The sequence below is a fragment of the Salvelinus namaycush genome, chromosome 5, assembly GCF_016432855.1.
Source record: "Salvelinus namaycush isolate Seneca chromosome 5, SaNama_1.0, whole genome shotgun sequence".
Lineage (NCBI taxonomy): Eukaryota > Metazoa > Chordata > Actinopteri > Salmoniformes > Salmonidae > Salvelinus > Salvelinus namaycush.
In genome coordinates this window covers 24,113,873-24,127,589 of record NC_052311.1, presented here as the reverse complement: position 1 = coordinate 24,127,589, position 13,717 = coordinate 24,113,873, and the positions used below count along the sequence as shown (strand labels likewise).

Genomic DNA, 13,717 nt, shown 5'->3' with positions numbered 1-13,717 from the left:
TCCCCAGCCCACTAGGCCCTCCCTATCCCAGCCCACTAGGCCTTCCCTATCCGCAGCCCACTAGGCCCTCCCTATCCCCAGCCCACTAGGCCTTCCCTATCCCCAGCCCACTAGGCCTTCCCTATCCCCAGCCCACCAGGCCCTCCTTATCCCCAGCCCACTAGGCCTTCCCTATCCCCAGCCCACTAGGCCTTCCCTATCCCCAGCCCACTAGGCCCTCCCTATCCCCAGCCCACTAGGCCTTCCCTATCCCCAGCCCACTAGGCCTTCCCTATCCCCAGCCCACTAGGCCCTCCCTATCCCCAGCCCACTAGGCCTTCCCTATCCCCAGCCCACTAGGCCCTCCCTATCCCCAGCCCACTAGGCCCTCCCTATCCCCAGCCCACTAGGCCTTCCCTATCCCCAGCCCACTAGGCCCTCCCTATCCCCAGCCCACTAGGCCTTCCCTATCCCCAGCCCACTAGGCCCTCCCTATCCCCAGCCCACTAGGCCTTCCCTATCCCCAGCCCACTAGGCCTTCCCTATCCCCAGCCCACCAGGCCCTCCTTATCCCCAGCCCACTAGGCCTTCCCTATCCCCAGCCCACTAGGCCCTCCCTATCCCCAGCCCACTAGGCCTTCCCTATCCCCAGCCCACTAGGCCCTCCCTATCCCCAGCCCACTAGGCCTTCCCTATCCCCAGCCCACTAGGCCTTCCCTATCCCCAGCCCACTAGGCCCTCCCTATCCCCAGCCCACTAGGCCTTCCCTATCCCCAGCCCACTAGGCCCTCCCTATCCCCAGCCCACTAGGCCCTCCCTATCCCCAGCCCACTAGGCCTTCCCTATCCCCAGCCCACTAGGCCTTCCCTATCCCCAGCCCACTAGGCCCTCCCTATCCCCAGCCCACTAGGCCCTCCCTATCCCCAGCCCACCAGGCCCTCCCTATCCCCAGCCCACCAGGCCCTCATTATCCCCAGCCCACTAGGCCTTCCCTATCCCCAGCCCACTAGGCCTTCCCTATCCCCAGCCCACTAGGCCCTCCCTATCCCCAGCCCACTAGGCCCTCCCTATCCCCAGCCCACCAGGCCCTCCCTATCCCCAGCCCACCAGGCCCTCCCTATCCCCAGCCCACCAGGCCCTCCTTATCCCCAGCCCACTAGGCCCTCCCTATCCCCAGCCCACCAGGCCCTCCCTATCCCCAGCCCACTAGGCCTTCCCTATCCCCAGCCCACCAGGCCCTCCCTATCCCCAGCCCACCAGGCCCTCCCTATCCCCAGCCCACCAGGCCCTCCTTATCCCCAGCCCACCAGGCCCTCCCTATCCCCAGCCCACCAGGCCCTCTCTATCCCCAGCCCACCAGGCCCTCCTTATCCCCAGCCCACCAGGCCCTCCCTATCCCCAGCCCACCAGGCCCTCCCTATCCCCAGCCCACCAGGCCCTCCTTATCCCCAGCCCACCAGGCCCTCCCTGTGTCGCCATGTCAGGCTGTCACAGATCGATGCGGCAACCAGGTCCTCGACAAAGCGTCAGCCACGGAAACCAATCAATAGCCCTTGATGTGCTACAGCGACGGCGCGCTGGAGACAATAATCCTGACAACAACACGAGCAGATTTCTAACACGGGTGCGCCACTCAAATCGCTCCCTCCTGCCTAGACTTGGACAGACAGACATGCAGACTTTGCATACTGTAGTGTGTCCTCCTGCAGACAGGCAGCCCTGTAGCTGCCAGTGGGGGGCCCGGGTCTATTGATTGGCTGTTGTGTGTTAGAAGCCTCTTCTCAGACACTCCTATTGGCAAATTCAGCTGTAATACTTTATGTAATGCATTTACCTGGAAGGCAGTATGTGGCACACAATAGGAATACAAATAATCTCACTTTTATGGTGAATGTTTGGGCAAATATATCTGTTTGATATCCCCCTCAATCTGCTCTGTCATCCTCCAAAAAGCTGAATCTTGAGTCTTGACCTTTTTTGACATGGTGGTATTACTCACACACCTCCATGAAAACTCTTAGACTAGCTCCAGGGGGTGGAGCGGCTACTTGAATCAGAAATTATGATGTATAAATATCGACCCGATACCCCCCACATCTTCTCTCCTCCCTCCTCCTCACACACATTCCCACTCCCATTCTCTCGTCCCCATCGCAATCCCCACCCCTTCTGGCGAAATTGGACGATTTTAATATAGAGGAAGGGAGGCTGGGAGGAATCAATAATGCAGAAGTGGTCGTTATCCTAAAAGTATTGTCCCCTTGGGGTGTATGTGTGTGTTTGTGTGTGTGTATGTGTGTGTGTGTGTGTGTGTGTGTGTGTGTGTGTGTGTGTGTGTGTGTGTGTGTGTGTGTGTGTGTGTGTGTGTGTGTGTGTGTGTGTGTGTGTTTGTGTGTGTGTGTGTGCGTGCGTGCGTCCGTGCTTGTCGGGGGCAACCGACCACCTAGGTGGACGAGGTAGGGTTAGGTCATTGGGTGAGTGAAAAGAGTGGGATAAAGCACTCCCTCCATCCCTCCATCCCTCCGGCAGCAGAGGTATAGAGAGAATGAAAGAGGGAGCAGCTCCTCTCAGTGGTCATTCGTCATCCAGGGCCGACATGACAGCTCCAGTGAAGGATGCCCAGGGGGTGGCATGTCTCTTACGGGGCCTAGCACGACCATCTGTCTGGGAGGGGTGCAGGAGTGGACGGGTGGAGGACCGGCCGGGCCGTTCTACAGCACGTGGCCTTCCACTAAAGGAGGGCTGCCCTGTCAACAGCCCCCTCCATCTCTCCAGTCTAGCCTCCTATTAATAATCAAATCAAATCAAATTTGATCTGTCACATACACATGGTTAGCAGATGTTAATGCGAGTGTAGCGAAATGCTTGTGCTTCTAGTTCCAACCATGCAGTAATATCTAACAAGTAATCTAACAATTTCACAACAACTACCTTATACACACAAGTGTAAAGGAATTAATAAGAATATGTACAAACAATTATATGGATGAGCGATGGCCGAACGGCATAGGCAAGATGCAGTAGATGTATAGAGTACAGTATATACTGTACATATGAGATGAGTAATGTAGGGTATGTAAACATGATATAAAGTGGCATTGTTTAACGTGGCTAGTGATACATTTATTACATCCAATTTTTTATTATTAAAGTGGCTACAGATTTGGGTCAGTATGTTGGCAGCAGGCAGTCAATGTTAGTGATGGCTGTTTAACAGTCTGATGGCCTTGAGATAGAAGCTGTTTTTCAGTCTCTTGGTCCCAGCTTTGATGTACCTGTACTGACCTCGCCTTCTCGAAGATAGCTGGGTGAATAGGCAGTGGCTCGGGTGGTTGTTGTCCTTGATGATCTTTTTGGCCTTCCTGTGACATCGAGTGGTGTAGGTGTCCTGGAGGGCAGGTAGTTTGCCCCCGGTGATATGTTGTGCAGACCTCACTACCCTCTGAAGAGCCTTACGGTTGTGGGCGGAGCAGTTGCTGTACCAGGCGGTGATACAGCCCGACAGGATGCTCTCGATGTGCAGCAGTAAAAGTTTGTGAGTGTTTTTGGTGACAAGCCAAATTTCTTCAGCCTCCTGAGGTTGAAGAGGCGCTGTTGCGCCTTCTTCACCACGCTGTCTGTGTGGGTGGACCATTTCAGTTTGTCCGTGATGTGTATGCAGAGGAACTTAAAATTTCCACCTTCTCCACTACTGTCCCGTCGATGTCGATAGGGGTGCTCCCTCTGCTGTTTCCTGAAGTCCACGATCATCTCCTTTGTTTTGTTGACGTTGAGTGAGAGGTTATTTTCCTGACACCACACACCGAGGGCCCTTACCTCCTCCCTGTAGGCCGTCTCGTCGTTGTTGGTAATCAAGCCTACCACTGTAGTGTCGTTTGCAAACTTGATGATTGAGTTGGAGGTGTGCATGGCCACGCAGTCATGGGTGAACAGGGAGTACAGGAGAGGGCTGAGAACGCACCCTTGTGGGGCCCCAGTGTTGAGGATCAGCGGGGTGGAGATGTTGTTTCCTACCCTCACCACTTGGGGGCGGCCTGTCAGAAAGTCCAGGACCCAGTTGCACAGGGCGGGGTCGAGCAACACTTTTTTTTTTACAGTCCTGTTTTAGCTGGTATTTACCTCGTAGTTACAGTGGGACTTACACTAATAAAGTGTCATCCATTTCTATTGTCGTTATTTAGCAGGCACTGATAACGAACATATGCACAAAGCCTTTCCAATAATATGTAGTCAGAACCTTTACAGGGCTATGATCAGAAATTGTACAGTGCAAGCACAAGTTTGAGTACAGTGACCCAAAGAAGACTTGTACGATTCCCATAAGGCTTAACAAACATAAATACCTGCTGCTCTCTTCTTCTCCTCAGGCGATCCTCTACGAGGGCCAGGACAAAAACCCAGAGATGTGCCGCGTCCTTCTCACCCACGAGATCATGTGCAGGTGAGTGCCACTCTATAACCCACTGCTAACCAATAAGGGAAAATACAGCCTTTAAAGGGATACGCCACCCCAAAATCAAGGGTCCACAGATTCTTCTGGTTCATATAGCAGAATCTACGTACACATATTATTGACTCCAGGCCATTTCCTGGCAAACATTTATGTTGGGGTGAACTTTCACTTTAAGTGATCATCACAGGGCTCAAGGTTACCTCAGCCCACTAGTCTAGCTGACTCCCATATGTCTAAAGTCCTATTTGTCAAAATCAGTGAATTGCATACATGAAGGAGCTTCCTAATTCCTCTATATTTTTGGGCTCCAGGTATACCTTTTCGTGCTATATGCATCTCACTATACAGCCCTATAGGGTTGTCCTCATTAAATAAGTATATTTGGATTGAAGACCATGCTGAGTACTTATCTGCCCACTGTGTGTCTGCCGGATGGGGGCCCATGTTAATGGGGGGGGTTATGTGTGTGTGTGTGTGTGTGGTTTGATCGAGATTGGCTGGGAACAGGTCTGTAGGGGGGTTGGTTGGAGCCTGGTAGGAGTGAGTGTTAATTATGCAATACAGGAAGTGTGTGTGTGTGTGCCGCCCTGGACGCTGGGGGGTTGAGGAGCTTCACGCCTTGGCCCACAAGAAGCCTCAGCTGGGTATACTAAAAAGAAGAGGGAGGAGGAGGCGGTTGAGGTCGACTCTGCCTTTTGCCTTTTCCACTGACTCAGTCATCACTGTTGGAACCCAGTTGCCTATGTATTATTTTGCTATGTAAACAAGATCAATTCATGCAAAGCCTGAATCTGGAAGTTTCTGGGGTAAGACGCAAGAGCATTCTCCTAACACTGTGAGAAGCCACTTTTTGATTGGTTGGATCAATAAACAAATATTTACAGGTCCAGAAACAAAGAAACATTCAGCTGGGAAAGTTCTATTAAAGTTCTCACAGCGCTGGAAGAATGCTGATTTGTCCCACCATGGAAACCCCCAGTCTGTTATTTTGAATTAATAAGGAAGGCTTTTAGTCATTATCGTACTAATGTTATGACCTAGCTGGGGAAACCATATTGTGTCTTATCTGAGGGCTATCTCACGGTTATCTCATGCATCTTGTTTCGCGCTTCAAAGCTGATTTCAAACAGGGCATGGAATGACATTCACTGTTTTTTAAATTCCGTTGAAAACGGTTGATATCGAAGATGCGGGGAATTCTTTGAGAGACGGACCCATTGTCTCTTCCTTGGAGATCCCCCCTCGGATACGAGGCTTCATTTTCATAATGACGGTTCCACTCGGAGTCGGTCATTAAGTGATTGAGTGCGATTATTAACCATCATTCCCCTGATGAATGGCGTCTTCCCATTGGCTAATGAGAAGGGGATGAGAGACACGCTCTCTTTCTTCATCTATCTATATCTCCCCTTCTGTCTCCCAGGTGACAGGGACGTGATGGTTGTGGTGTCTTTATCTAGTCCCGCCTGGTGTTGCTACCTGGCTCGCTGCTGTATAAAGTAACACACTCAACCTGCAGAGGAAGTATACTGTAGCAGCTGGTAGGGACCTGCTCAGGCATGACCATGTGGTCCCTGGTGGTGGCACATGCTAGTTCTGCTTGGAGGCTTGTACCTTTTTCTAGAACTCTCTGAAGACAGAGGAGTTTTCTCATCTTAGAGTTAAAAGCACTGAACCACCTGAGAGGTTTTACAATTGAAAAGATTTTCAACAAGTTTGTTAGTTGTTAATTAGATAGACATGACAAAGTTATAGATTGTAGGATCAAAATGGAAGAACTTGTACTGAACTTTGCGTAGCCCCTTTATTTACAGTGTTTTAAAATGCCTTTATTTAAGCATCAAAATATCACTGCTTGACATACACAAAAATATGAACTTAAAGGAACATTATATAGTTTTTGTGCATCTTTGAGTGATGTTCTATCGGTTCCCTGCGTCATTTCATGTTTTCCTGTGTAAAGCAGGCAGAAATACAGTGGGTATGACGAGTTTTGCATCTACGGCAATAGCTCAGATACATGTGAAAACAGGAAATGACTCCGGGAATCGATAGAACATCACTCAGAGACATTCAAAATAGGTGAATCTTTCCTTTAAATATGTCAGTAGTTGATTAGTAAGTGGATTTAATTGTCACTATATTCCACTTAATGTGACTTGCATTGGCTCATGATACCAACACAGCATTTTCCCCATTCTTTAATTTGAGACCAGCTCTTCCAAAATCACCAAAAGGGGCTGTGTGGTAGTCAGTTGGCATGGGCCAGTCATCGGAGGACTGTACTATGGACTGGGCTCTGTGCACCAGCCCCGGTGCCAGGCTGGAAGAAGACACGCCGTGTGAGAGAGTAAGGCTTGCCACGGGCGTCCTCTCCCAGCCAAGCCGGCTGCCTGCCTGCCTGGCTACCGCATATCATTAGGTCTGGCCACGGCCCTCATGTTTGGGCTGGGCAATTACAGCACTTGCCCTTTGAAAACCAGCCTTCCATTGACAGCCATTCACTGTGTTCGCGTCTTATCACAGGCCTGTGATCCAACAGACTGGCTCTGTTCCCCCTCCCTCTGATGCCCGTCTTCAGGTTCCTCAGGGAGCCTTTGAAGGCTTCTCTTGTTTTTTAAAGCTAAACTCTGATAGTTCAGCTTCGAAAAATGCTGAGACAACCTGGTTAGGTGCTTAAGTAGATTCCACTTGTGGGGATAATTTGAAGTGTGCCTGGCTGGCTGGAGAGCCAATGGTAATGATGCTATTGACCAAGGCATGGTGCCCATCTGGGGCTAAAACTGGCACGCCAGGCTCACTTCTTATTGTAGATTCGGTGTGGGTCCTTTTTTTGCTATATCGATAAATCGTCAAGTAGGCTACAGTATCTGTGATTTTGGCCTCTGGTTCTGTGCTGTGGAACTCACTGGACCAGCACTGCTCATGCTCAGGCTCATGTCTTGAGTACTATATCTCGGCTGTAGCTGAAGAAACCATAGTAACGTTGACTGGATATCCTGTACTATATCTCGACTGTAGCTGAAGAAACCATTGTAACGTTGACTGGATATCCTGTACTATATCTTGACTGTAGCTGAAGAAACCATAGTAACGTTGACTGGATATCCTGTACTATATCTCGACTGTAGCTGAAGAAACCATTGTAACGTTGACTGGATATCCTGTACTATATCTCGACTGTAGCTGAAGAAACCATTGTAACGTTGACTGGATATCCTGTACTATATCTCGACTGTAGCTGAAGAAACCATAGTAACGTTGACTGGATATCCTGTACTATATCTCGACTGTAGCTGAAGAAACCATTGTAACGTTGACTGGATATCCTGTACTATATCTCGACTGTAGCTGAAGAAACCATTGTAACGTTGACTGGATATCCTGTACTATATCTCGGCTGTAGCTGAAGAAACCATTGTAACGTTGACTGGATATCCTGTACTATATCTCGACTGTAGCTGAAGAAACCATGGTAACGTTGACTGGATATCCTGTACTATATCTCGACTGTAGCTGAAGAAACCATTGTAACGTTGACTGGATATCCTGTACTATATCTCGACTGTAGCTGAAGAAACCATTGTAACGTTGACTGGATATCCTGTACTATATCTCGACTGTAGCTGAAGAAACCATTGTAACGTTGACTGGATATCCTGTACTATATCTCGACTGTAGCTGAAGAAACCATTGTAACGATGACTGGATATCCTGTACTATATCTCGACTGTAGCTGAAGAAACCATAGTAACGTTGACTGGATATCCTGTACTATATCTCGGCTGTAGCTGAAGAAACCATTGTAACGTTGACTGGATATCCTGTACTATATCTCGGCTGTAGCTGAAGAAACCATAGTAACGTTGACTGGATATCCTGTACTATATCTCGACTGTAGCTGAAGAAACCATTGTAACGTTGACTGGATATCCTGTAGCTGAAGAAACCATTGTAACGTTGACTGGATATCCTGTACTATATCTCGGCTGTAGCTGAAGAAACCATTGTAACGTTGACTGGTTATCCTGTACTATATCTCGACTGTAGCTGAAGAAACCATAGTAACACTGACTGGATATCCAGTGTTGTTGTCTTGTGGGGCTCATCTGACTCACTGGCCTGTGTTCTCAGTCATTAGCTAGCCGGGGTGTTAGCCTGCTCGGGCCCGAGGGGAAACGTCATTAAGGCGGTATTGTGGACGCTCAGCCAAGGTTTGTTTTCGTGTGCGAAGGGCGCCAGGTCCCCCGAGGGGCCCGGCAGTGCTCCTGGGGTCCAGTTTGTTTATAACACTTCTTTCTCAGTTTGAGGAGGTTGTCACCACAGCAGCACCATTGGGTTTCCAATGCTAATTGGTCTCCTGGAACTTTGCTAATGGTTCCAAGTAGCTGTGGGAATAAATTATTGTGGCACGCTCTATGGCAACAGTCACACACACAAAGACCAGGCAAGAAAACAGTGCTCAGTTTGTTTTTCTTCTACTTACAGATCAAACAATGTGATAAATGATTTATAAACTGGGTTCATTTGGCATTCGGTGGCTCGATTTGAAGCTTGTTTGTCAAATGGCAATTTGATTCATGACAGCATGTGTAACGGCTTTCTTCCTGGGATGAAGGAGAGGACCAAAATGCAGCGCAGTTAGTGTTCAACATGTTTAATTACACAATAAACAATGAACATTAACAAATAACAAAATAACAAACGTGAAAGCTGAGACAGTCCTATCTGGTGCAGAACACAAACACAGAGACAGGAAACAAACACCCACAAAATCCCAACACAAAACAAGCCTCCTATATATGATTCTCAATCAGGGACAACGATTACCATCTGCCTCTGATTGAGAACCATATTAGGCTGGACATAGAAACAGACAAACTAGACACACAACATAGAATTCCCACCCAGCTCACGTCCTGACCAACACTAAACAAGCAAAACACATAATAACTCTGGTCAGGACGTTACAGTACCCCCCTCCTGAGGTGCGGACTCCGAACGCACCCCTACAACTCAAGAGGAGGGTCTGGGTGGGCATCTGTCTGCGGTGGCGGCTCCGGCGGTGGACGAGGACACCACTCCACCACTGTCTTTGTCCCCCTCCTTAGCGTCCTTTGAGTGGCGACCCTCGCCCACGACCTTAGGCTAAGAATCCTCCCCAAGGCCCCCACATGATTTTGGAGGTAGCTCAGGACAGAGAGGTAGCTCAGGACAGAGAGGTAGCTCAGGACAGGGAGGTAGCTCAGGACAGAGAGGTAGCTCAGGACAGAGAGGTAGCTCAGGACAGAGAGGTAGCTCAGGACAGAGGGGCAACTCCGGACTAGTGGCAGCTCCGGACTGAGTGGCAGCTCCGGACTGAGTGGCAGCTCCGGACTGAGTGGCAGCTCCGGACTGTAGGGCAGCTCATGACTGTAGGGCAGCTCATGACTGTAGGGCAGCTCATGACTGTAGGGCAGCTCATGACTGTAAGGCAGCTCATGACTGTAGGGCAGCTCATGACTGTAGGACAGCTCATGACTGTAGGACAGCTCATGACTGTAGGGCAGCTCATGACCGTAGGGCAGCTCATGACCGTAGGGCAGCTCATGACCGTAGGGCAGCTCATGACCGTAGGGCAGCTCATGACTGTAGGGCAGCTCATGACTGGCTGACGGCTCTGGACGCTCATGGCTGACTGACGGCTCCGGCAGATCCTGTCTGGTTGGCGGCTCTGGCAGATCCTGTCTGGTTGGCGGCTCTGGCAGATCCTGTCTGGTTGGCGGCTCTGGCAGATCCTGTCTGGTTGGCGGCCCTGGCAGATCCTGACTGACGAATGGCTCTAGCGGCTCCTGACTGACGAACGGCTCTGACGGCTCGGGACAGACGGGCGGCTCTAACGGCTCGGGACAGACGGATGGCTCAGACGGCGCTGGGGAGACGGATGGCTCAGATGGCGCTGGGGAGACGGATGGCTCAGACGGCGCTGGGGAGACGGATGGCTCAGATGGCGCTGGGGAGACGGATGGCTCAGATGGCGCTGGGGAGACGGATGGCTCCGATGGCGCTTGGCAGACGGATGGCTCCGATGGCGCTTGGCAGACGGACAGTTCAGACGGCGTTGGGCAGACGGGCAGTTCAGGCGCCGCTGGGCAGACGGGCAGTTCAGGCACCGCTGGGCAGACGGCAGACTCTGGCCGGCTGAGACGCACTATAGGCCTGATGCGTGGTGCCGGACCTGGAGGTACCGGGCTGAGGGCACGCACCTCAGGGCGAGTGCGGGGAGGAGGAACAGGGCTCTGGAGATGCACTGGAAGCCTGGTGCGTGGTGTAGGCACTGGTGGTACTGGGCTGGGGCGGGAAGGTGGCGCCGGATATACCGGACCGTGAAGGAGGACACGCGCTCTTGAGCACCGAGCCTCTCCAACCTTACCAGGTTGAATGGTCCCCGTAGCCCTGCCAGTGCGGCGAGGTGGAATAGCCCGCACTGGGCTATGCAGGCGAACCGGGGACACCACCTGTAAGGCTGGTGCCATGTACGCCGGCCCGAGGAGACGTACTGGAGGCCAGATATGTTGGGCCGGCTTCATGGCACCCGGCTCGATGCCCAACCTAGCCCTACCAGTGCGGCAAGGTGGAATAGCCCGCACTGGGCTAAGCACGCGTACTGGGGACACCGTGCGCTTTACCGCATAACACGGTGTCTGACCAGTACGACGCCCTCTCACTCCACGGTAAGCCCGGGGAGTTGGCTCAGGTATCCAACCCGGCTTCGCCACACTCCCCTTTAGCCCCCCCCCCCCCCAAGAAATTTTTGGGTGAGCCTCTCGGGCTTCCAGCCTCTCTTACGTGCTGCCTCCTCAATCCACCGCTCCTGGGCTGTGGCTGCCTCCTTCTCCTCCCGAGAGCGGCGATTCTCTCCAACCTTTGCCCAGGGTCCTTTTCCGTTCATGATTTCCTCCCATGACCATTCCTCCTGGTACCGCTGCTGCTGTTGCTGCTGCCCGTTGCCACGCTGCTTGGTCCGGGTTTGGTGGGTGTTTCTGTAACGGCTTTCTTCCTGGGATGAAGGAGAGGACCAAAATGCAGCGCAGTTAGTGTTCAACATGTTTAATTACACAATAAACAATGAACATTAACAAATAACAAAATAACAAACGTGAAAGCCGAGACAGTCCTATCTGGTGCAGAACACAAACACAGAGACAGGAAACAAACACCCACAAAATCCCAACACAAAACAAGCCTCTTATATATGATTCTCAATCAGGGACAACGATTACCATCTGCCTCTGATTGAGAACCATATTAGGCTGGACATAGAAACAGACAAACTAGACACACAACATAGAATTCCCACCCAGCTCACGTCCTGACCAACACTAAACAAGCAAAACACATAATAACTCTGGTCAGGACGTTACAGCATGGGGTGAGTGTGTGGGCATAATTGGTCCTCGGCAGGTCATGCAATATGATTCATTTTTAAGAATAAGAGGGTTTGTTTCAATTACCTTTAGAATAACACATTTATATTTAAAATGGGACCTAAGTTATTGTAACAACCCCACAGAATCAGGACTCCCATTTCAATTTAGTCACTACATGAAACAACTGATTTTGAACGTAAATGTACAAAATGCATATATTCAATCGAAATAAATGTACTGAATCCAATGTAATTATCACTAAATGGACTGCTAAACTTCTAGAAAGTAGTACCACTACCAACAAAGCATTGTGTGAACGGAAAGCCCCTCTTTCAGTTCACACAATATAATTACACTAGCTTCAATCCGAATGAATGGGAAAACAATCCCTACACCCAATATCCACCAGATGCATATGCATTTTGTTTGGCCGGATGTCTGGCCCACATTTTCCGTACGCTACGCACATGTGCTTCACTTTTCATCTAGCTAAAAGCTAGCTAGCTAGTCATCGCACGGTAAAGCAATGCACAAGTTGAAAATATTGAAGCACGCGGCCTAGTGTGGCACCCCCAACGTAGCGTTGCGGACTGCTCCATTGAAAATGAAAGACTTCCATCAGAACGCAAAGAGTTTGATGCATCTGGTGGTCACGAGGCGTCATTGTCCACTATTGCATGGTGACCAACCACCACAGAAGAGCACATTTGGCTGAATTCAGACCCCCTTCTGAAACGGCATGCCACCACATGAGCAGTTGGGTAGGGGCAGAGAGGCAGTGGCACAGAACTGGGAAAGACCAGGGTGGCCATGGTGATGGCACGGGGGGCAGGATGGAGGAGCGGAGGGGATGGAGAGAGAGGGAGATGGCTCAGCACCGGGCCGTCTGGGCCATCACTGGGCGCTGTCCAAACTGTCAACAAGTCAATGAGAGTGACCTTGGCTGGACCCCTGCCCAGCTGGATCGTGGGTCAAGGTGGGGGGACGGGGGTTCGGGGGACAGAGGGGTGAGGAGGAGAAGAAGGGGAGGACAACGTGCCTGACACTCAGCAGATTGTACATGGTTCCTCCCTGACTCCATAGCATGCTGGCGGTATGCCCACTGTTACCAGAGACAGTCCAACAAATGATAGCAGCAAATGACAGTAAATGTTTTTAGTAAACGTGAGTGTGATAATCATTTGTGTCATTCTTTTTCTCCTAGTCGTTGTTGTGACAAGAAGAGCTGTGGAAACCGCAATGAGACGCCCTCTGACCCGGTCATCATTGACAGGTAAGGACACCTTTTTTCCCTCCTTCTGTCTTTCACCGGTAGAACAACTTTGACAGTGGGCCCAAGCAGGTAAGCAGGACCAGGTCTTCGTGGTTGTGTCTGTTTCATTGGGCCTGTCAGGCTGGCTGGGTTATAGTGACCTCCTCCAAAAGGACAGTATTGGCCTCCGAGGGCACAGAGCTCATTACCAAATCCATGTTGGCTCGTTAGACTGAGCTTGGAGAATGGCCAGGGACAAGAGAGCTAGGTGCCCGGAAACCAGTGACCCACACATACAGTCAAAACAGACGCACACGCACACGCACACACACACACACACACACACACACACACACACACACACACACACACACACACACACACACACACACACACACACACACACACACACACACACACACACACACACACACGTCTTCTCACCTCTTGTTGCCATGGGGTGCCTTTGATAGGTGTTGCAGTCCAAAGCCACAGAGATCGTGTCACGCTGTGTTTTCAGGAATCAGGGTCAGATCGCATATTATTTCCTCTAGTCATATCTCTAGCATATATCTTCCCAACGACGCTACTTTCAACATACACACACTAACACGCACGACTACA

General features: G+C 50.7%; 1 protein-coding gene across 10 annotated transcripts in view; it reads left to right on the top strand.

The window, feature by feature from the left end:
- Window positions 1–13,717, top strand: part of LOC120047437 (transcription factor COE3-like) — a 106,261-nt gene that overhangs the window by 15,699 nt on the left and 76,845 nt on the right. For 9 of the 10 annotated variants that reach the window (XM_038992965.1, XM_038992959.1, XM_038992962.1 and 6 more), the window contains exons 5-6: window positions 4,347–4,420; window positions 13,046–13,114. In XM_038992965.1, coding sequence (XP_038848893.1) covers window positions 4,347–4,420; window positions 13,046–13,114 — 143 coding nt within the window. The remainder of the gene's footprint in view (window positions 1–4,346; window positions 4,421–13,045; window positions 13,115–13,717) is intronic. The other variant, XM_038992960.1, reaches the window with a different exon arrangement.